The 24,596-nt window shown below is 46.0% G+C and overlaps 1 protein-coding gene across 2 annotated transcripts in view; it reads left to right on the top strand.

The window, feature by feature from the left end:
* Positions 1-24,596, top strand: part of CASS4 (Cas scaffold protein family member 4) — a 48,456-nt gene that overhangs the window by 9,599 nt on the left and 14,261 nt on the right. For both annotated transcript variants that reach the window (XM_009437441.5, XM_009437442.5), the window contains exons 2-3: positions 15,598-16,020; positions 24,362-24,463. In XM_009437441.5, coding sequence (XP_009435716.3) covers positions 15,598-16,020; positions 24,362-24,463 — 525 coding nt within the window. The remainder of the gene's footprint in view (positions 1-15,597; positions 16,021-24,361; positions 24,464-24,596) is intronic.

Consider the following 24,596-nt stretch of genomic DNA (forward strand, 5'->3'; position numbering starts at 1 on the left):
TGCAAGGCTGAGGTGGGAGGATCGTTCGAGCCCAGGAGTTCGAGGCTGCAGTGAGCTGTGATCGCGTCACTGCAGTCCAGCCTGGGTGACAAAGTGAGACCCTGTCTCTCGAAAAGAAAAGAGAAAAAGAAACACAGGCTTAGACAAAGTTTTCTTCTAATTGGTGTCGGCATAATTGCTTGTGACCCATCAAATAACACAAAACTCCTTCTTTCTTTATGCCTTTCCTCACTTTTTTCCTAAAAAAAGAAAAAAGGAAAGAGGGAAGGAAAGGAAAGGAAGTTAGAGAGGAAAAGCACCTGCATGTTATTTTCTCTGTAATCCCTCGGATGGCTTTCATGAACTAAGAGGTAAGAGTAAGAGAAGAATTCATGGGAAATGTAGATTTTGCAGCTGGATGGGAACTTTGGCGATTGCCCTGGGAAGCTATCTCACTTTCAGGTGAAGAAACTGAAACCCAGAGAAGTTCTGTTACTTGCCTCCTCCTTCTGTGGGTTTTTCATGAGCAAGGGTGAAATTGTCAGCCCCTTAACTTGATCCAACAGTTCCCCAAACCAAATATCTTAAGCAATAACTCAGGGACTTAGCTGGCAAGGAATAGACTTGGCGGTGGCAGGCAGTGGCAAGGCTGTGAATGAACACACTACGATCTCCGGAGCACTTTGAGTTGGAGAATGCAGTCTGGTATGACATGGGCCCATCTTGGGCCACATCCATGATAATCAATTATGTGAAGGCCTGAGAGACCTTTATTGTTGCATCATTTCAATCCTGAGCTTAGATCAAGGAAACCAGTTACCTGTTCCCCCGGTGTATATTGTCAGACATACAGTAGGTGCTTGATAAATAATTGCCAATTCAATGAAGCCTTAAGTGCAGCTTAGCAAGGTTTCCATGAGTAGAGGAAGTATATTAAAGCATGTCGATCTGGGTAACACCCAAACCTGCTGGAAAAGCACAGTATTCAGGTATCAGGGAAGCAAATGTTTCATTTCCACTGGGTGGCTTTGGAATTTTTTTCTGGCCACAACCTCCTCCTCAAAGCCCCGTTAAGTAGGCAGTGCCTCCTACAGCTGCGGAAGTTCCTTTAATGTGCGGCTTTTTCATCTGAATCATCAGGAAGAATTCAAAGCTGGCTGGGTCAGAGTTCAATGTTATCATGGAGAACCAGTTAAAGTTTGCGCTTATTCACAGCATGTGCCAGTCTCCAGGATTATTTTTAGAGGTGTTAAGAAAATAAGGAACTCTCTTTTCATTAAAGTTTTTCTTTTTCTCTCATATCCCTCCTCATATCTAAGTTCACCCGGTTTATTCACTTCTTTGTCCCTGGTTTCTCTGGATAAACCGGCCACAAAGGCTATTTGCATCCATTTGGATGGGAGGGAACCAATGGGAGTGTGGGAGAGAATGCGTTATGTAACCAGCCCATCCTTCCCCATGTCTGGGGTGGCAGGAAGGGCAGTGAGCCTCCCCCAGGAGCTTAGAGACCCACTGGCCAGATCCACAGGCAAGGACAGCTGCAGAGAAAGTTTAGACCCAGACCTCACAGCATTCCTGCACAAACTCCTACAGAAAGATTTCCCTTCCCAAGCGACTTCTGCTGGTGTTTTCCAGGATATGGATAGTACTTTTTAAAATAGTTTCTTTAGAGGATCAAGATGAAGGTGAATGTGAGTATCTGAGTTTCTGTCTTCTGACATCCATTTCCTACAACTCTTTGATTGCGTGGGACTCTGAGTTGACTATATAAAGGGGTCCAGAGCTTGTTATTTCCAATGCTCCCCACTATATTAAGGAAGTAGGTAATGATGGTTTCCAAATGACTGTCACACCATGGGAAACAATTGAAAGTTGCATCAGGTTTTGAAACCAAAAAGGGAGACCTTATATTTTTGTTTAGAAAGTTATATTCTATTCTATTAAGTTTTGTTTTAAAGCTTAAACATTATTTATTTATTTATTTATTTATTTATTTATTTATTTATTGAGATGGAGTGTTGCTCTGTTGCCCAGGCTGGAATGCAGTGGCGCAATCTCAGCTCACTGCAACCTCCACCTCCCAAGTTCAAGCAATTATCCTGTCTCAGCCTCCCCAGTAGTTGGGACTACAGGCACGCACCACCATGCCCGGCTAATTTTTGTATTTTTAGTAGAGTCGGGGTTTCACCATGTTGGCCAGGCTGGTCTTGAACTCCTGACCTCAAGTGATCCACACACCTCGGCGTCCCAAAGTGTTGGGATTACAGACATGAGCCACTGCGCCTGGCCTTAAATGTTACTTAAATATAAGAGTAGTTGGAAAAAGGGAGTTTCAATTCACACTTCCAGTTAAGTAACTTTCAGATCATTTTCTGCACATTCTGGAGCTTTTCATTCAATAATTTTCACCTTTTTCAAAAACGAGGCTGAAGCAGAAACTCAGTTCTTTTCCTAGCCTATTTGGCAAATTAATATTAATCACAAAAAAAGGCAGCAGTTTCCCTTCAGCATCTCTCACTTAACTACTTTGCTAAGTTTTTTTTTAAACAGCTCCAAGAGAAACAACTGTCCTTTATGTGAGATGATGCAAGAAACTACTTAGCCTATCACCTCATTAAAAGAATTCAAAATATTTCTGATAATGAGATGCAGATTATTGAAGCAAAGCTGTCTCAAGTTTTACAACCTCATAAACTAATTCTCTCACACATTAGGCATGACAAATTAAAGAGATAGTTTAATCTACTTGCAAATTCTTAAAGCAAGTTCTGGTTATGAAATATACCATTTTGCTATTTTAAGTGACAATTCCTCATAACTTAAGGAATTTTATTTTTAAATGTAAATATTGATATGGAAAGCCACTGCAATTCATGGGGGAAAAGAAAAGTTAAGATACAGCTTCGGCCAGGCATGGTGGCTCACGCCTGTAATCCTAGCACTTTGGGAGGTCAAGGCGGGTGGATCATCTGAGGTCAGGAGTTCGAGACCAGCCTGGCCAACATGGGGAAACCCCGTCTCTACTAAAAATACAAACATTTGCTGGGTGTGGTGGCATGCACCTGTAGTCCCAGCTACTCGGGAAGCTGAGGCAGGAGAATTGCTTGATCCCAGGTGGCGGAGGTTGCAGTGAGCAGAGATCGCACCACTGCATTCCAGCCTGGATGACAGAGCGAGACTCTGTCTCAAAAAAAAAAAAAAAAAAAATCCCAGGTTCTTTCTTGGGTAACTATGTCAAAGGGGAAGGAGGCACAAGGGACAAAGAGAAGACAGGAATGAGCTGGCAAAAATGGAGGGAGGAAGGGAGAGAGAAATGAATGTTAGATGAGGGAGGAGGTGGCTGGTTGCCTGGTGCTCCCTTCTCAACTGCAGACCTCACAGCACAACTTCAGGAGTTGTAGGAGGTTTTCCAGGAGGAAAGTAGGGACATGGTTATTCTGAGTGTTTTCCCCAACATCACACACATGCAACATGCAGCTACTGTGTCCTGATACTGCACATCCTAACTTTGGCCTTGGGGAACAGGTCCCATCATGGGAGGCCCTCCTCTCTGGCCTGGGTCTTTGTGCACAGGACACAGATCATTCTGCAGCTGGCCAAAGGAGAGTTCAAGGAGCACTGGGACAGCAGGAAGGGCAGCGAGCCTCCTCCCGGAGCTCTGAGATCCACTCAGTGCCTCCTCAACTTGCCTGGACCAGGCCAGACAAATCTTTAAAACACTTTGAGTCTAAACTTCTGTGACTCTTAATGCACCTGCAGTTAGATCCCATTTAACAGTCATTCGTTGCCCTCTCTGTGTGGTTCCACTCTGTGGCCCTACTCTCAAGGAAGAGGTAAATGCTCACAAAATCAGCTAGTTCTCAAAAACCACTCAAGCACCTTTCAGCGTCCTCCATGCTGTACACGGTCGAGGCCCTTTGAGGGATGGCCAGTGAGAAGTAGTTGATGATGTTTGGCATCCTGGAAGTTCAGGGAGGTGAGAAGTCTTCCTGCGTGTGGCAAACTGCTTTTGGCCAAGATTAAGATGGACTCAAAGTCAAAATTCCTTTCTATCTAATCTAGGAGTAGAAAGGGCTTGCGTGGTAACGACAAGCAGCTGCTTAAATTCACCAGCACAGAAGTCCTCTTCTTCCAATAGAACAGAATCCTTTGTAAATTAGATTTTTATATTGAAAAAGAATATTTACACATGGTTTTAGGAATTCCAACTGTACAAATGAACATGGACTCAAAGTGTTTTTATCTAATCCCAAACCTCTAACTCCCCAGACCCCTGTTTCCTACCCAGAAGGGACCCTCAGTGAGTGACATAATCTTCCAGAAAGATGCTATACTTATAAAAGCATCAATGCAGACCTATGCTCATCTTGCTCTTTTTAAAAATTTAATACTACATTTTGGAGATTGTCCCATTTCCATTGACATAAGCTCTACCTCATTCTTGTAATGGCTACATTGTACTCCATTATACAAATGTCTCCGTTTCTCAGCTTCATCTCCCTCTCCCAGGAGGCACTTTGCCATCTTGTATCTGCTAAGATGTCCACACCATCGTGTGATAGAGTCTGTGCTAAGCAGAGTGGTTTGTAGGCTAAAAGAGCACACTCCAGACCCAAAACTGCCTGCATTCCACTCCTGGCGTTGGCCCTTGATCGCTGAACTACCTTAAGCTACTTTCTCACCCTCTCTGTGCCTTGGCTTACTCATCTCCTGAATGAGATGTTAGTTATAGTACCTGCCTCATAAGGTTTTTGAATATCAAATGCGGTCATCAGTGCTGACTGCTTATCCCGGTGCCTGACACAGAGTTGAGAACCCGCGAGCCATCCTGATTCCCGAGGCGTTGGCTAAACAGTGGACAAGACTAACACAGTTCCTGCGTAATTAGAGTGCGACGGACACTCCTTTCAGGGCGAACAGAATGGTTTTGTGAGGGGCTACATTGAATCTAAAAGATTAAAGAGGATTTTTCCCTCTTCTTCTTCTTCTTTTTTTTCCGCCTCCCCCTCCCCCGCCAAGACAAGGTCTCACTCTGTCTTCCAGGCTGGAGAGCAGTGGCACAATCCCGGCTCATTGCAGTCTCCACCTAGCCCATGTTCAAGCCATCCTCCAGCCTCAGCCTCCCAAGTAGCTGGGATTACAGGCATGTGCCACCATGCCCAGATAATTTTTATATTTTTGGTAGAGATGAGGTTTCACCATGTTTCCCAGGCTGGTCTCAAACTCCTGAGTTCAAAGTGATCTGCTCACCTCAGCCTCCCAAAGTGCTGGGATTACAGGCATGAGCCACCGCGCCCAGCCAGCTTCTCCCCCTTATTTGGTTAGTTATAGGAAAATAATACTAGCTGACACACACAGTGTGTGAGAAGTCTGTATTGTTATGTGGGGTTTGCAAAGTGAGGACACTTTCCAGATCATCTTTGCTGTAACTCCCTAAGCTAGGCATGGTGATGTGTGCCTGTAGTCCCAGCTACCTGTGAGGCTGAGGCAGGAGGATTGCTTAAGACCAGGAATTTAAGGCTGTAGTGCGCCATGATCATGCCTGTGAATAGCCACTGCATTCCAGCCTGGGCAACATAGCAAGACCCTGTCTCTTAAAAAAAAAAAACCCTCTGTCACCCTTCTGGAGGTGACTTCACAGAATGTTGTTACCCACCAGAAATCCCTCCCAGAAGAAGTGTCTGTAGATACTTTGATTCTTCCTCAGGTTGTCCTTCCTCCTTCTCTGTCTTCCCTTTTTGGAGAATGTGGGTGGGAAAAATGTAGGTGGTGAGGGGATTTTTCTTATGCTCTTGGAAACTTTTTTTTTTTAACATAATATCCTTTTAAAATGATGGAAAGTAAACATTCACAAGCCAACAGATAATACCCTTCTCTCTGCATTAATCTTTCCTAGCCTGTATTTGAATGTACATGAAATGAAATACTTCCAAGTACATTTGAAGGGAGACTGTTTACTTGAAAGATGATCCAAGAGCCCTTTCTCCATTCTGCACTCACTCTCGATGTTGAGTCTGGGCGCAGCTACCTCATAAAAATATATAACAGAATATGTCACTGATCTCAACATAAAAGCTCCTACATCCATGGAAATCCTTCATGAACTTCAGGGATTCACATTTCCCATTTATCAAAAGATCTGTGATATTTATAGTATATGCAGTTTTTAAAATGTGGTTTCTCTATAACTAACTATCCTTTCCTGGCCCTCAAAGGGGAAGTAGGAAGCATTCCATCACCTCGCCTGAATAGTAACTAAGAATTCTTGGAAGTAAGACATGGAATCAGTGAGAAGGAAGCCGAAATGCGAAACATGGACATTTTTCAAAGAAGGATCTTAGTAGAAGAAAAATGTCCTTCTTGGCCTTGGAGATCTACATCTTTGTACAGAGCAGGGGCCTAGACATCACTTACAGCTCTGGCTTCTTGCACAGTTACCATCTCCACCACTAGTTTGGGGAACTTCCTTATTTACCACCTCCCACTACGGACTGGTGACCTCACTGTATGATTTACCTTCCCAAAGAAAGAATGATATTCTGGGTTACTTGGATGGAAACGGTCTCATGATCTCTACTTTACTATCCCATAGTTACTACTGTTTTAATTTTAGGAGCATAAGTGTTTTGTGTGGGGCGGGCTGTGAAAGATAAAACAAGGAGGAAGCAGGATGGGGCCATGATGCTGCCCTGACCCCTGTGACAGGAAAGAGAGAAGGAGCTGGACAGAGCAGAGACAGCCTCAAACTGTGGGGCAGTTTAGACACAGTCTTGACAACTCAACAGGGGCTTTGGGGTAAAGATTGCCCATTCAGTGAGTCCTGCATTGGGCAGGAACACCCAGGCCCCCTGACTATTAACGTTCAGTTTGCAAAGGAAATCTGGATGGGGCCTCTAAGACCTCAGCTGCGGGCTGGACTCAGCAGCAGAATGCTTCACTGGGCCCAAGGAGTGATATTTTAAGATCTGCCTGAGCATGCCACAGCCTCCACCACACCCAAATGTCTTACACCTGGCCTGTCTCACTCATGTATATTTCTTGCCCAGCTCCTATAATCCTTTGAGTTTGCTGCTTCTCCTTACAGCTGTCTTTAAACCAGCTCTTTCTGGATTTGCACACATTTGGATGTAAGAGTTAGCAGATTAGAGTAGGAAACAGACTTGGACTTGGGAAGGCCGTGCAGAGTATTGGCAATAGCAGGCTTCAGTCAGATGGATGCGAGTTTGAATCCCTGCTCTGCTACCTGCTGCTGCATGACCGGAGGCAGGTCATTAATCTCTCCTAGTCTCAGGTGCCACAAAGCACTAAAATGAGGCCAAGAGAGCAATCAGTGTACTTCCCGACCTGCCCCCCAGCCCTGACATTCTTGAGTTTCTGCAGCTTTGCTCTTTTGAGTAAACTAAAAAGAAAGAAAATTGAAGGTAAAGCAGAGAAGCAAGCTGTGCATGTGGGCGAGTGCACGTGGGTGCAGTCACCCGGGCAGTGTGTCCACCCCGGCCTAGAGAGGGGATTTCCATCCCAGGAACAGGGACAATGAGGCAGCATAACTGAGGCTGCAGGAGCTGCTTCTCTCCTGGCTCATCTAAGCTGCTCCTGCCTAGAGCTGCCATGCCTGCGGATGGCTCTTATACCACCGTGGATGATGAAAGTGTGCGGGCCAGTTCCCTCTCTTCTTCTTACTTTCCCTGGCCCATTCAGCAGTGCGTCCCTCCCTTCTCTGCAGTTATGCTCCTGCTCTTCTTCCAAGCCTCACCTCGAGTTGCATCGAGTCCTTCACCAGCTCCTCCCCAAAACTAACAAAATCCAGCCTCTGCCCTCAGCCAAGCTACAGGCATCTCCCAGCTGGACCAGACAATTGACTTTGAATCGCCTCTCTGGCTTCCACTTGCTCCATGCACCCCATTTTCCACCCAGTAACCACCTATAAACAGCATCCGCTATGGAAATTAGGAGCCGGGGCCTTTGTTGATCTCTCTCCAGGCAACCTGGTCATTTTTCAGTTCCTCCAACTTTCCATGTGCCCCCAACACATACATACACACTCACTCATACTCACACACGCCCCCTCACCCACGCACTCCGGCCTCCACACATTCCTCTTCCTCTGCCTGAATGCTCTTTATCTGACTAACACTTTATCTGACTAACTCCTTATCTAACTCCTCCTTACCCCCAGATGGAAGCTTCCATGGCTGCTTTCTCAGGTAAACGTCCCTAAGCCCTCACCCATCACTACTTCCCAACTGCACTTATAATTTTTCATAACTTCCTGTATTTTATCATAACTTCCTGTATTTTTTTATAACTTCCTGTATTTCATTTCTCATAACTTCTTTTATTTTCTTTCCATCTCACTTACAAGAGATGGAAACCCTGTATTTATTTCTGCGATGATTTGATTAGAATTTGTCTCCTCCACTAACATGTACATGGCATGAGATCAGAAAGAGTTTTGTTCACCACGATGCCTCCAGCAGAGCCCCTGGAATACACGTGATGCTCAATACAATCTTGGTGAATGAATGAATGAATGAATGAATGAATTGCTCCCCAGATTTCTCCAAGTGCAGCTAAGACCACTGTATCCTCGGCTGCTCAGGTTTAGATGAGCACATTGCACCTGCCAGCTGTGGAAAGGTCTCTGCACTGAGGTTAGCATCAGCATGAAGGCAGTGAGTCTCTTATTCTTCACGTTTGTTTCCCTATCCTCCTTCCGTTCTTCCTTCCAAATGCATATTCATTTTCCTTTTCCCTCTCCCAGCTGTTGTATGAAGATGGGCATTTGGGGGAAATGTGCTTTTTGGAAATCGTTTAAGAACATTTCTTCCATTGTACCCAGAATCTAACTGCTTGTGTACCCACAAGGAACAAAAATGTGAACATACATCCTCCTTCACCTCTGAAATTTCTACACAAATATTTCCAAATTAACACTCTATTTAAGAATACCTTGTGAGTGGCCTCAGCAACCATTGCAATGGTTACTGGATGCCTTTGGAGTGGCCTGTCAACTGCTTCCATCTGTTATTCACAAAGAGCTCAGTGCAGCGCCAGGAACATGGGTGCAGGATGAGTGCTGGCTGCTGCTATTGCAATGTCCAGTGCTCCCTGCACGCCCAGCCTGACCATAACAGCCTGAGCCCAGCCGAAAGTGGGGTGGTCAGGGGCAGCCTCTGCAAAGGGGTGACTCGAGCTGGGACCCAGAGGAGGAGGATCTGGCGGAAGAGAGTTCTGGGCAGAAGGAACAGCAAAGAAAAGGTCTGAGGTGGAAGCAACCTCAGGGCATTTGAGAAAAGTAAGAAAACAATGTGACTGGAGGGAAATGAATGAGGGTAGAGCTGCAAACTGGGAGGCTGATCCTGCCTCAAAGCCACACTAGGAAGGTGACCTTTTGTTCTGAATGCAGTTCTAAGCAATTAGAGGTTTTTAAAATAAGAGACCAACAGGATCCAATTTATGTGTATAAAATAAAATATTCTGGCTAGTGTCTGGAGAGTGGATTATAAGGTGAAAGAATGGATGTGAGGAACCAATTAGAATTTAAGTGACCCTGGACAAGTCATTTGATCTCTCTGACCCTCAGTTCTCTCATCTGTAAAATGGGGATAAGAAAGTCTGCCTCTGAGATTTCATAGAAATAGGTAATATTATGACTTCCGTGCATCCAACACAAAATAGGTTCTCATTCAATATAATTCCCTGTTTTCCCTCCATTCCAGGTAAGGAACTCCCCAAGACTTTGCACATGCATTTCATTCGTCTTTTGTAACATTAACATTGATGGTCTTTGCTACTGAAACTCTGAGGCATAATTAATTGATTGCATGAGCTGTCCAGAGACACCCCTGTCAATTGTAATGAAAGGCCATACAGTGTTTCATTCATATTGAGGGGAATCGTGTTATGGCAACATATTTAGAGTTTTCCTTTGCTGGGAGTTTACATCCTTTGAAGATGTGGTCTGCTGTCCTGAAGACAGCAGGTCAAAATTACAAAATAAATCATATATCAAGAATAAGACCGCTGCTATTCATCTTGGACAGCTGTGAGTGCCCAGTGGGGTGGATGATCATAAAAACCCCATTGTTCTCTGGGAAAAAGTCCTTACTTTTACAATAGGCAAATCCGTCAGCTAAGCTGCATTCAATCTGGACCCTTCAGAGCAGCTGCCATATTGCAACAACTGCTCTGTCTAAAGATATGCACTATCTTATTTCTAGACAAATGCAAGCACATTTCAGATGATCGGTTTTTAAAGATTGCTTTAAATGTATTTCATGGGAATTACGATGAAATATACCATAATTATTTCATTATAGCCTCTGCAAAGGCTTTTATTTTCCCTTTTGTTCCCAATGTAGATGGTTAAAGTACAGTTTTCAAAAAGGCAAAATTATGACTCTCATGCAAATATAAAATGAACTCATGTCAAAGATTTTAATCAATTTTGATCAATTAATAGGGAATCAATGAAATGTTAAAACTAGGTCAAAGACCGTTGAGGATACTTGTCCAACTTGAATGAATTTATTTTTAAAAAGAGATCATTGAGGCGCTAGGTAGGTATAGGCAATTTAATTAAGGAATATTAGAGTGTGATTGCAAGGCTAAGTATGAAACTGGTTAAAGTCCTACAAGATAATAAACCTACAAGATAATAAACCTTTCAGATTATCGTTTCAGATAATAAACTTTTCAGATAATATCGTTTCAGATAATAAACCTTTCAGATTATTGTTTTTTACTGAACAGCAATTATTTGTCTTTTTAACTGGAAAAAAAATCTGCAAAGTAGCATGTAACTTTTGTAAGTCCTTTTTTTTTTTTTTTTTTTTTGAGAGACAGGGTCTCACTTCCTCACCCAGGCTGTAGTGCAGTGGCGTGATCTTGGCTCACTGCAACCTCCACCTCCTGGGCTCAAGCCATCCACCCACCTCAGCCTCCCCAGTAGCTGGGACTATAGGCGTGCACCACCACGCTGGACAATTTTTGTATTTTTTGGTAGAGACGGGGTTTCACCATGTTGGCCAGGCTGGTCTGGAACTCCTGGCTTCAAGTCATCCACACGCTTTGGCCTCCCAAAATGCTGGGATTCCAGGCATGCGCCATCACGCCCAGCCTAAGTCTTGACCTTTAATCAATACTCTTCATAAGACTCTAAAACTCTAGTCCCTTAAATACTTCATCACTGCTGGATTCTCCAAGCTCAGCCCCACATTCTTGTGAAACCCTCTCCCAACACATTCAAGGGATAATGATTCCGTGTGCAGACTAGTTATGCCTTGAGGTTTATCTTCTGGACATGGCTGGTGGTCATTCTTACTGAAGGTTTTCCAAAAGTGTGGGCAGGGGGGTCACAGAAAGCTTCCCTCTTACCCTACTCCAGACAGAAATAGGAGTGCTCATCTTGGTGTTTGTGATTTCTTACCTCTTAAAGACTTGAAAATGGGGGCGTTATGACACGCCTCTCTTTCATTCATTAACTCAACAAGTAGCTAAAGATCCCCTACTCTGTACTGGATCATGGGATGCAGTCCAGAACAAGAGGGTGTGGCCCTCGCTCTCCTGGAGCTTACGTTCTGTGGGGAGACAGACCCTGGATGAGTTGAACCCTAATGTGACACGTACTGATGTGCAAAGGTGTTGGGCAGAAGTATGGGGAGAACTAGTTTGGTCAAGAGGGTGTCAGGGACCCTTTTTCTAAGGAAGTGACATTTAAGATAAGCCTGAAAGAATGTGTGGAATTTCACTGGGTGGAAAGCTGCCGACTGCTTTGGGGCAGAGAGAACAGCATGATGGAGGGACTCAAGCCCTCAGAAAGGGTGGCACCCTGGAAGCCAGTGAGGAAGTGATACCTATGAGGCTGGAAGCGTGGGAAGAGGCAAAATCACACAGGGCCTTGATGGTTTGGGCACAGTTTGGGCTTTGTCCAAAGGGTAGTAGGGAGCCACTGAAGGGTGGTAGAGAGGGGAGTGGCATGATCAAAATTTGTGTCCCTGAAAAACTCGAGAACGACAACAGTGCCATATGTAATAAACATTCCATAAATGTTTGCTGAATCTGTGAAGGAACAATTGGCTGACCGAGAAAGACACCCCATGGGATGCCTGACACCAGGAAGTACAGTCATTGTCCATCGGCTGTAGCTCAGCTCTCTGCTTTTCAATGTCATCTCATACACTCACTGGGCTCAGACAAGTGATAGCTTCATATCTTCCTTCTCACTTGAGGATTTCTGCTTCACCGTGGAAAAGAGAGGAAATCTCTACAGGCAGGAATGCCCCTCACAATACACATGACCCTAACTCCTTTGGGGACCTTTTTTCTATGAAAAAATGAGTTAAAAGTGGGTACAGCAGGGAGGTGACACATTCCCCGAGTTGCCTGCAAGTTATTCCCTCAGCGGCATGAGGGCTGCAGCTGATTCTGTAGTTTTGAGTAGTCTGGGTGTTGCTAAGAATGTGCTGGGAAACATTTCAAGTTTCCTTGACAAAGATTTCTAAACAAATACATCATCCAACAAAGAGGTAATGCACTGGATAGATTAGGGTACAAGGAACTGTGCAGTCTCATTCACAGTGGGTGGAGGTGTGAATTGATTGAATTTTGCTGGAGGGCAACGTGACAGCATCCGGAGCCCTGATGGTTTCCACCCGCCGACTTCCCGCTGAAGAATTTATCCATGGAAATAAATAAGGGGAGTTGCAAATATTAGTTATAAAGATGATCATTTCAGCATTATTTGTAATAGCTAAAACCTGCAAGTAGCTAAAATGTCCAAAACCAAGAAGAAAAATTATGTTTCATCCATACAATGGAAAACCAAGCCACTGTTTTAAAGAATATTGAAGAAAAATGTTTATTGACACGGAAAGATGCTCACAATTTATTCATTTATTTATTTGAGATGGAGTCTCACTCTGTTGCCCAGGCTGGAATACAGTGGCACCATTTCAGCTCACTGCAACCTCCTCCTCCCAGGTTCAGGTGATTCTTCTGCCTCAGCCTCCCAAGTAGCTGGGACTACAGGTGCACGCCACCACTCCCAGCTAATTTTTTTTTTTTTTTGTATTTTTAGTAGAGATGGGGTTTCACCATATTTGCCAGGATGGTCTCAAACTCCTGACCTCATCATCTGCCCCCTCGGCCTCCCAAAGTGCTGGGATTACAGACATGAGCCACTGTGCCCGGTCCCACAATTTATTTTTAAGTGCGAAAAAAAAGCAGATTATAAAACTGTGTGTTTCATATTATGCCATTAGATTTTAAAACTTTAATGATGACTCTAGGTGTGTATGTGAACAACTATGCAAAAGAAAAGATCTGGAAACATACAAAAACCAAAGGATTAACAGCAGTTACCTGTGGTGGCAGCACTGCAGGCATTTTAATTTTCTTCTGTTTGCTTATTATTATTTTTACTTTTTCTTTAATGAACTTTTATTACTTTTGTAGAAAGAACAAAAGGTTTTATTTTCAAAAATTGTTCATGATCTCCTAGGATCTCAGCTGTATTAGATTTTGTGGGGGATGTTCAATGTCTTTCTGGGTGCGTGAAGGATCTGATTCTTCTTACGCTTTTTAGATAGACTTGTAGTAGTGTTTCCCCTAATCCACACAGACCTGCTTGTCTGGTTAAGATGGTATTTTTCAGCATTGGTCTTCCGATTCCATTTTTGTAACAGAATAGAGATATTAGGCAAGAAGCACAATAATTTTCAACAAACATAATGGAAGAGTTGGTCACTTTTGCTTTATTTATGAACCGTATGAACAAAGGTTAATGAGTTTAAAAGGTGTAATTAAATTTATTTAGAAAAATAAAAAACAACTGGAAGGATAAATACCAAAAATGGTGTGAATTGGTATCTTTTAGTGGTGGGATTATGGGTAATTTTCACTTCCTTCTTTTATTTCTCTCTTTTTCTGTAATGAACATGTGTTGATATAGAAAGATTGGGAAAGGTGATTACTTTAAAACCTAAAGAAACAAGTTGCCTTCATGTAATTACAGTGGAAAGTTCAAATAAGAAGGGGGCTTGGCCATCACTGCCGTGGTAACAAGGCGACTTTTTTTAGAACTGTGTGGCTAACTGAAAGAGCATGGGTTGGAGAATTAGGAGACTGGGTTTGATCCTGGCTTTGTGACCACAGGCAAGTCACTAACCCCCTGAGTCTTTTGTCATTCACTAGTTTTTCTTTTTTGTTTTGTTTTGTTTTTGAGACAGAGTCTCCCTCTGTTGCCCAGGCTGGAGTGCAGTGGCATGATCTCGGCTCATTGCAACCTCCGCCTCCAGGGTTCAAGCGACTTTCCTGACTCAGTCTCCCGAGTAGCTGGGACTACAGGCATGCGCTACTATGCCCAGCTAATTTTTGTATTTTTATTACAGACAGGGTTTCACCATGTTGGCCAGGCTGGTCTTGAACTCCCGGCCTCAAGTGATCTGCCCTCCTCGGCCTCCCAAATTGCTGGGATTACAGGCGTGAAACACTGCGCCCAGCCTCTTGTCATTCACTTATTAATGAACATTTACTGAGCATACTCTATGTACCTGGGTCTGGGCCTGACACTGGGGACAGAATAACCAAGTGAGGTGTGGGCCCAGCAGTCACAGAACTGCCAATCCAATTCAGAAGGAAAATAGCAAAAACCAGACAAAAAGCAATCTAATAGTAATAACAGTCACAGCTGCCTGTACCAAGCACTTACTAAATGTCAGGCACCTGTACATGACAGAGAGAGAGATACCCATATGTATACACAATGTATAATGGATTGCTATATATATATGTGTGTGTGTGTGTGTGTGTGTGTATATATATATGTATATATATATATAGGATATATATTGTGTACATATATATATCAACCCGTCATATATAGTGTGTGTGTATATACACATATATATATATATATAAATATCTCAACCCATTTAATTCTCACAATAACCCCATGAGGTAGGTATTACTATTATTACCATTTTACAGATGAGGAAACTGAGGCTCTAATAGGGTAGCTAATTTGCTCAAAGGTACACAGGTACGAATTTCTACCCCCCTATGCGCGCTACGCTGCACTGAACTACACAACTACAAGGGTCATAATTTCCACAAATTAAAACAGGGCCATGACCCAGGAGTTGGAAACCAGCCCGGGCAATGGCAAAATCCCTTCTCTACAAAAATACAAAATGTAGCCCGGGGTGGCGGCACGCATGTGTAGTCCCAGCTACTCGGGAGGCTGGGGTGGGAGGACTGCCTGAGCCCGGGAGGTCGAGGCTGCAGTGAGCCAAGATTTCACCGCTGCACTCCAGCCTGGGCAACAGAGTGAGACCCTGTCTCAAAACCAAAACCAAACAGGGCCATGGAAGCATATTAGGCCATCCGACCTCGTCTCAGGATACAGGTAAGTCTGCCCTGAGGATGTGACATTTCACTTAGACCCCAAGGATGTGAAGGAACAAATCAAAGAGCAGAGACAAGAGCCTCTGGGGTGGAAGAAATGAAATGAAAGGGCACGATGAATTTGCATGAAGCTTTCTGAGAGAGTGGGACTGGTGTAGCAGTCACTGGCCACGGTGCTAACTGCAAATTCTCTTCTTGCCTCTCCACCCACAGGCACTCCTGGCCAGGGCACTTTATGACAACTGCCCTGACTGCTCCGACGAGCTGGCTTTCAGCAGAGGGGACATCCTGACCATTCTGGAGCAACACGTGCCAGAAAGCGAGGGTTGGTGGAAGTGTTTGCTCCATGGGAGGCAAGGCCTGGCCCCTGCCAACCGCCTCCAAATCCTCACGGAGGTCGCTGCAGACAGGCCGTGCCCCCCATTCCTGAGAGGCCTGGAAGAAGCTCCTGCCAGCTCAGAGGAGACCTATCAGGTGCCCACTCTACCCCGCCCTCCCACTCCAGGCCCCGTTTATGAGCAGATGAGGAGTTGGGCGGAGGGGCCCCAGCCCCCTACTGCCCAAGTCTATGAATTCCCCGACCCTCCCACCAGTGCCAGAATCATCTGTGAAAAGACTCTCAGCTTTCCAAAACAGGTACGCATACTTCCACCTACTAGACATGGGTTGAGGGGTATGGAAACACCCAGAGGCCTAACTACCTCTTGAGTCATGGGTGTCCTTCAGATCAAACACGCAAAACGGGAGCCCAGATTGCTGGCGATCACGCTCGGGGAGCTTGTGTGCCAGGTTGGGATGGAGAACTCAGCGGCCTCCACCTCTTGTCGTTGACACCCTTGGTGCCGCTGTGATTCCCCAGCTCTCCAAGGCTGGGCACACTCTGTGGGAAATGGAATGCTTAGCTGAGCTGTGTGGGAAGGCACTGAGGATGTTCGTGGCACCCTTTTCACAGGATGAAGGATCACCAGGACTCCCAGTGACAAATGGCAGGGTGGGGTTTCCATGGGTTCAGAGGCAAGAAGTTACACATCCCATTTAAAATGTATATTCCAGGCTGGGCATGGTGGCTTACACCTATCTATATTCCCAGTACTCTGGGGGGAGCGAGACAGGAGGATCATTTGAACTCAGAGTTTGGGACCAGCCTGGGCAACATAGTGAGACCCTGTCTCTACTAAAATTTAAAAATTAGCCAGCACAGTAGCACACATGTGTAGTCCCAACTACTTAGCGGGAGGCTGAGGCAGGAGGATCACTTGAGCCCAGGAGGTCGAGGCTGCAGTGAGCTATGATTGTACCACTGCACTCCAGCCTCGGTGGCAGTGAGAACCTGTCTCAAAAAAAAAAAAGTATATCCCCTTCAATGCAGAAATTTTATTTCTAGAACTGCTATGGAAATACACAAGCAGGCAAATATATGTCTGGATGAGGAGGCTGTAGCCATTATGGCATAGAAAACTCAAAGAGGCCTAAATGTTTATTAACAGTTGGATTGGTTATACATATCTTGGCATATCACCACAGCAAGCTGCTGTGCAGTTGTTTTAAAAAAATGAGGCATTTATAAGAGGGAAGAAAGATCTATTTAAACAAAAACCAAACAGATGTAAACTCAAAAAAGAGGCAGGGCGCAATGGCTCATTCCTGTAATCCCAGCACTTTGGGAGGCAGAGGCGGGCAGATCACAAGGTCAGGAGTTCGAGACCAGCCTGGCCAACATAGTGAAACTCCGTCTCTATTAAAATACAAAAAATTAGCTGGGCATGGTGGCAGGCACCTGTAATTCCAGCTACTCGGGAGACTGAGGCAGGAGAATCACTTGAACCTGGGAGGGGAAGGTTGCAGTGAGCTGAGATCGCACCATTGCTCCCCAGCCTGGACGCCAAGAGTGAAACTCCATCTCAAAAATAAACAAACAAACAAAAAACTCTAAAAAGGAATTCTGTATGTGAGTGTGTATGTGCATGTGTGCTCTCACACTGAGACTGAGAAGAACACGCTCCAGGCATAGTTACCCCAAGGAAGGGGAACTGGTTAAAGAGAAAGAGGGCAGTAAGCTGGGGCCTTTATTTTATTCATTCCTGTGTCCTCAGCACGTGGGACCAGGCCTGGCCTGGGGTAGGTGCTCAATACATATCTGACAAACAAACAAATTAGGAAGTTGATTTTTATGTCATATTGAACATGTATGACATCTGTAACTTTTTAAAATATCAATTATTTTGTTTTTTTGAGACTGGGTCTCGCTCTGTCTCCCAGGCTGGAATGCAGTGGTGCAATCACTGTTCACTGCAGCCTCAAACTCGTGGCCTCCAGCAATCCTCCTGCTTCAGCCTCCCAAAGTGCTGGGATTACAGGTGTGAGCCACCATGCCTGGCCTAAAGTATCAATTTTTAAAAACAGAGGAAAAAGAGCATTCATTAAATGTAGAATGGGCTAGGCTTGGTGGCTCATTCCTGTAATCCCAGCAGTTTGGGAGGCCAAGGCAGGAGGATTGCTTGAGCCCAGGAGTTTGAGACTAGCCTGGGCAACATAGTGAGACCTCATCTTTACTAATAATAATAAAAAATAATTAGGCAGGCGTGGTGGCAGGCACCTATAGTCCCAGCTACTCAGGAGGCTGTGGAAGGAGGACCCTTTGAGCACAGGAGATTGAAGCTGCAGAGAGCTATTATTACGGCGCCCCTGCACTCCAGCCTGGGTGACTGACCGGGACCCTGTCTTAAAAAATAATAAAACAAATGCAGAATGAAAACTTTTTTTAATAAGGAAAAGAATTAAAGTAAGGAAGGAGAAAAAGAATGTGCTATTTCCCTCAAAGCCCTGGCCTTCATGAGGTGTTGAGATATAGAGCAGATGTGCACAGGCCTCAGTCACTGCAGGCATTTCCTGCCATCAGATGCTTTGCTTTCAGCTCCCATGACACATCCCACCCGGCCACAGCTCTGGCAGAGGGTCTTGGCAAGGTCTGTGTGCAGGGAAAGGCCACGCTCCCTGAGGCATGTGCTGTGGGGGCCCCAGGAATGTGCTACTCACCATTCAGGCCTTCTCCACACCAGCTTCCAAGGTTGTCTTCAAACAGGAAAGTGTTGATTCCTTAGAAGATTTTGAATACTTTACATTTTCCAACTCCCTGGGCTACAAGACATAGAACCAGACAGTTGTTACATAGAACAGCTGCCAGCACAGGCACTCGCTACAAACACCAGGAGGAAGCTGGTGGCGCCTTCTGAAGCAGTCAATGAGGCGGACACTAACTCTCTTTTCTGGAACAACTGGCGCCGATCTAGGCCTGGCATGCTCAGCTGCTGTCTGAGCAGCTGACTCGGAGCAGGGCTTTGCTGAGGTTTCTTCTAAGAACAACAAGTGACATTAACTGAAGTTAACTTGAATTTCTTCCAAGGCCATGAAAAGAAAAAACAAAAAATCAATAGCAATTCCTTCCTCTCCCTGAAAGGAAAACAGATGCGCTGTCCTCTGTTGGTTGACCAGAGGACCCTCGAAGACCACTTCACAATCAGTTAAGTTTTCTGATCCACAGAAAAGGCTGGCAAGGCTGGCACCTCCTCCCTGCTCATGCCACTCAATACAATGACAGGCTCCTACAAGGTACTTAGTAAATACCTGTTGCATGAATGAAATTGACCAAACACAACACAAGGTTTCAAAAACATGGAGTCCACTATCAACTGCTAGACTGACATCCGTGTGAAAGGAAAGATGAGTTTACTATTGAAACTTAACTTTGAAAAATGATCAGGGCATTAGCAATGAGATTTGTCCTTGATGTTAAGTGCATCAACCATTTGAGCCCCTGCTTGTGCAGGCTGTGGCAAACAACAGAAACCGCAAGGAAATTCAGGGGGGGTCCCTTTAACCACTGAGCAGAGTTCTTGAGGTGGCCACAGTAAAACCCCCCAGGGGAATTTCCTGCCTTGTTTTCCTTCCTTAAGTTCCCTCCATGTCTGCCCTACCTACAAGTTTGCTCCCTTCCTTCCCTCCCTTCCTATTTATTTACTTAAAAAAAAAATTTTTTTTTTTTTTTTTTGGAGGCAGAATCTCGCTCTGTCACCCAGGCTGGAGTGCAGTGGCGTGATCTCGGCTCACTGCAACCTCTGCCTCCTGGGTTCAAGAGATTCTCCTGCCTCAGCCTCCCAAGTAGCTGGGAACACAGGCTCCCACCACCACACCTGGCTAAATTTTTTTTGTATTTTTAGTAGTGACAGGGTTTCGCCATGTTGGCCAGGCTGGTCTCGAACTCCTGACCTCAGGTGATCTGCCCACCTCGGCCTCCCAAAGTGCTGGGATTACAGGCGTGAGCTACTGTGCCCAGCCTATTTACTTAAAAATTGTTTTAATTTATTGGCTGGGTGCGGTGGCTCACACCTGTAATCCCAGCAATTTGGGAGGCCAAGGCGGGTGGATCACCTGAGGTCAGGAGTTTGAGACCAGCCTGGCCAACATAGTGAAACCCTGTCTCTACTAAAAACACAAAAATTAGCCATGTGTGGTGGTATGCATCTGTAGTCCCAACTACTCAGAAGGCTGAGGCAGGAGAATCGCTTGAACCCGGGAAGTGGAAGTTGCAGTGAGCCGAGATCACGCCACTGCACTCCAGCTTGGGTGACAAGAGGAAAACTCCGTCTCAAAAAAATAATAATAATTTTTAATTTCTTGCCTTCTCTGTGCTTGGAGTCCCTTAGCAAGAGATGTGGTCTGTGGCTTACAGCTCAGGAGTGCCATCTCATTTGGCTTCTGGGGCAGCCAATGTTGCACTGGGTGATTGGGGACCTCCCAACAGCCTCTGTGTTTCTCCTTCCTCCTCTGTATAGGGAGAAGGTTGGACCCCATCTTTTCTAAAGTCACCTTCAGATGTACCTTTTGGTTTTTCTAAATACTTTCTTCTTCCTCTACTCTGAGAAGGAAGGAGCTAGAAGAACTTGAAGACCAGTTAACAATCAGTTACAGATTTTCTGATCCACAGAAAAGGCAGGCGTCTCCTCCCTGCTCATGTCATCTAGCCATTAACCCTGAGGCTAAACCCGCCCAGAAAATACATTCCAAATGGAAGCAGCTGTTGGTAGACGGGGCAACTCTGAGCCACGGGTTTTGAACTGTTTTCCCATGGCAAATTCACAGGCTTGGAACACAGCCTTTGTGAGGCACTTCACGGACTCCTTTTTATATCTGTGTTGACAGTCTGCAGACTAAGAGTGGCCCCAAATTAACATCCGAGAAGGTGGAAACGTCATTTTTCTCAAGTTGTCCTAAGAGAGGCGTCTATGTGTCAGAATCAGACATCTCTATAGCTGGGTGCGATCTCTGCATATCTTTAGATTAGAACAACTCATTTTACAGATGAGGACATTAATTCCCAGGGAGGTGAAACTGCTCGTGCAGCCACACAGCTGATGAAGCATGACTTCCATCACCCCCAAAAACACAGCCCTTATTCCTTGATCTTCTTTCACTTGACTCTGTGGCTGACGCTATTCTTTCTGATGAACACTTTACTGAAATTTCACCTACAGATTCTACGTTACAGCTCTGTAACTTATATCCAGACCACGAAACAACAAAACTACCACCCCAGAAGCCTCCAGTGCCTTCTCTCTGTCACTTCCCCACTAGGGTAACCACTATCTTGGGCTTTGTTTTACTTTTTATCCCAACTTCCTTAATATAATGTGCTGGCCTAATTTAAAAAAAAAAAAACCACCACATCAAGAGCATATTTGATTTCAGTTTAAATTCAGAAGGGACTCTTGTATTTCAAGAGAAAAGGGCCAGATTTCCTGGTGAAACTGCTTTTGGATCCACTAGTTCCTGAACTGGAGTTTCCTTCTGTCTCCCTAAACCTTTCGAAACTGTGTTTCTCAAACATGTTCCTTAACTGATTGCCATACTGGGCCTACGTTTTCCAAGAAGCACTGGGCATTTTTGAGCTGGCTTCCTTCCATCTGAAATGTCATACACAGGAAAGTCCCTTTGCTCTGTGGAGGTGCCCTCACAGGCAAAGGGGATCCCACAGTCAGCCATCAAAATAAAATGGGCCTGAAGTCATGGGGAGGAATGGGCCTTGGGACAGCATTTGGAAAGGGTCTGCGGGGGGAGAAAGCTTGGTGTGTTCAAATAAGTGAGAGCTGGGAGGGAGGAGACATGGCGGTACAGCCAGTGGTCCGGGACACTCACTCAAGGTCCCTGGGTGTGGCGGGTGCATAGCTTGTCAGACCGGGTAAGCAGCTTGGATTTCTGGCCTGGCGCGGTGGCTCACGCCTGTAATCCTTCCACTTTGGGAGGCTGAGGCAGGTGGATCACTTGAGGTCAGGAGTTCAAAACCAGCCTGGCCAACGTGGTACTAAAAATACAAAAAAGTAGCGGGGTGTGGTGGCGGGCACCTGTAATCCCAGCTACTCGGGAGGCTGAGGCAGGAGAATCGCTTGAACCTGGGAGGTGGAGGTTGCAGTAAGCCGAAATGGCACCACTGCACTCTAGCCTGGGTGACAGAGCGAGACTCCGTCTCCAAAAAAAAAAAAAAAAAAAAAAAGAAGCTTGGATTTCATTCAAAATGCAATGGGAAACCACTGACGGGCTTGTCCACCTAGACCAATCAGCCTGAGACCATCAGGAAGAAAGTCAGGTTTACTGAGTGTAGAGTGTAAAGAGGGAGATCACAGAGCAGAGGAACCATGAGGCAGCTCACAAACAGGAAAAGGTAGCATCGTGATGGGATGGGGAAAGGCGGGGTTTAGGTGAAATCTAAGCGAAGCTGTGTCTTGATAGGCTCTGTGCACAACAGGGCAGCGTGCAGGCTGGACGAGGGCCGCTCTCCCCTTGGGAACCACGAAGCGGAGATAGAGGGGGAGTCCTGGACCCGGAAACCCCTTGTCTGAAGCGCTACATGAGGGCCTGGGAATCAAGGCTGCTTCTCTGTCAATGACTCAGATCCCCCAGGCGAGAGTGGGATGTTTCATTCTTACTGAGAGCGCTTTGGAAAGCTGGGCTTCGAGAGCCTAGGATTTCAGGGAACCAAGTTTCTCAGGGAGTAAGAAAGCAGTCGTCACTCAACGAAGGGGGCTGTTTTGACATGTGACAGCTGCAGCGTGTCCTTGGAAGAAATGTTCATCCCGTTTGCATTGCGGCTGCTTTATCTGCATCCGTGAGTCTAGCCAGATGAATGGCGGGGTGGATTTTTACACTGTGTGCTAATGTTTACCATCCAAGCCGTACACATCCGCTCACCAAAAACAAACAGATAAATCTAGCACGTACATTCCCAGTGCTGCATCCCGGGGACACCATGATGAATAGAGGGACCCTGACCCAGTCCTCAGAAACTGCTCCTCTGCCTGCATTCCCCTCCCTCAGCTCTGCATATTGAAACCCTAACACCCCCTGAGCCAACTTGGAAAGCCCCCTACTTAGCAACAGCTCCTTGGGACGCCAGTGGGAAGTACATTCTCCCTGTCCTGGACTCCGGAGCTTCACCCTGTCCTCTCCTCCAGGCCCTGTCTTGCTTACCAGCCTGTGCCCAGCCTATACTCAGACCTCATTTCCCTCTTAGACTTTAAGCCCGTGGTAGACAGCATCTTCTACTCTAGAAAAATTCGCGCATTCCTAGGCCCCCCCTAGAGACGTTCTAGTTCAGGAGGTCTGGGTGGGAGACTTGGCAGCTGTATTATTTTAAAGTTCCCCAGGGGACTCGGATCCCTGGCTGGGTTTGGAAGCTGCTCTGTGGCACCCAGTGTGGTACCCACCATTGAGCCAACATCATTGAGCTCTGGAGGATTAACTTGAATCTGAAGTTCCCATTCACAGACCCAGGTTCCATGGCTGAGACCATGTTTCCCAAAGTGCCTTGAGCAATAACTGGCCAAGTGCTCTCAATAAAATATAAATCGGGGCCAGGCGCGGTGGCTCACGCCTGTAATCCCAGCACTTTGGGAGGCCAATGTGGGCAGATCACCTAAGGTCGGGAGTTCGAGACCAGCCTGACCAATATGGTGAAACCCTGTCTCTACTGAAAACACAAAATTAGCCTGGTATGGAGGCATGTGCCTGTAGTCCCAGCTACTCAGGAGGCTGAGGCAGGAGAATTGCTTGAATCCGGGAGGCGGAGGTTGCAGTGAGCCGAGATCGCGCCATTGCACTCCAGCCTGGGCAACAGGAGTGAAGATCCACCTCAAAAAAAATAAAAGGTTTATATATATATATATATAAATTGGATGGTCAATCCCATCCTTTGTAGGATAAAATTCAAACTCCTTCACTGACCTGCTCCCTGTTAACCTTTCCCACTCCACCTCTCCCTCCTCCCTTCCCTCGCTCCTCTCCATCACTTTCACATTGCCAGGTTCTCTTCTGCCTCCCACTGCTGCCAGCAAAAGCTGCCAGCTGCAGCTCAACTGGTCACCTCCTGCTTCCCTGCCTCAGCCCAGGTGACAAGTCCTTAGACAGCTCTCAGGCCTCAGTTTCCTCCCAGACCTTGTTGGTCCCTCCACCTTACATTCTTAAAGTCCCCTCTGCCTATTGCGTGCACTTCTCCAGCCTCAGCCTAGCTAGATGAATGTAGACGAATAGCCCAGTATCAGAGTCACAGCCTCCTGGTCCCTAGAGAACATCGGAATCACCTGGCAAGCTTGTTAACACTGCAGGTTCCTGGCCCCCCTCGACACCCAGAGACTCCGTCCAACTCGCGTGGGCCCAAGAATCTGCATGTTAACCTGCTTCAGGTGAATTTCCCAGGTGAGGCAGATACAGGACATCGTGGGCCACCTGTGAGGAAGGCTGCCTCCACCAGGGAGCCTCCCACCCGTACCCTGCTGTCTTGAGAGTGAAGAGCCTGCCAGCGGGGGTGCCAGGCGACCCCCTCAGCAGTGTCCACCCAGCTGTCTCTGCTTTTGGAGAGATGACTTTGAACCTGATTGTGATCATCAGAGTGACATTTCCTTTTCCTCTGCTCTCCTTTCTCTCCAAGGCCATCCTCATGCTTCCCAGACCTGTCCGGGCCTCACTGCCGACTCTGCCTTCCCAGGTGTATGACGTGCCTACCCAGCGCCGGGGCCCCGTGGTCCTGAAGGTGAGCCTTGTTCAGGGGCCCCTCATCACCCAGACCTCTGCGCCCAGAGTCTGGGGTCCTTGGGATCATGCCCACATTACATTTCAGCATTACCATGGCGGCCAGAGGCTCAGCCTCCAGAATACACATCACC

Source organism: Pan troglodytes, chromosome 21 (assembly GCF_028858775.2).
Source record: "Pan troglodytes isolate AG18354 chromosome 21, NHGRI_mPanTro3-v2.0_pri, whole genome shotgun sequence".
Lineage (NCBI taxonomy): Eukaryota > Metazoa > Chordata > Mammalia > Primates > Hominidae > Pan > Pan troglodytes.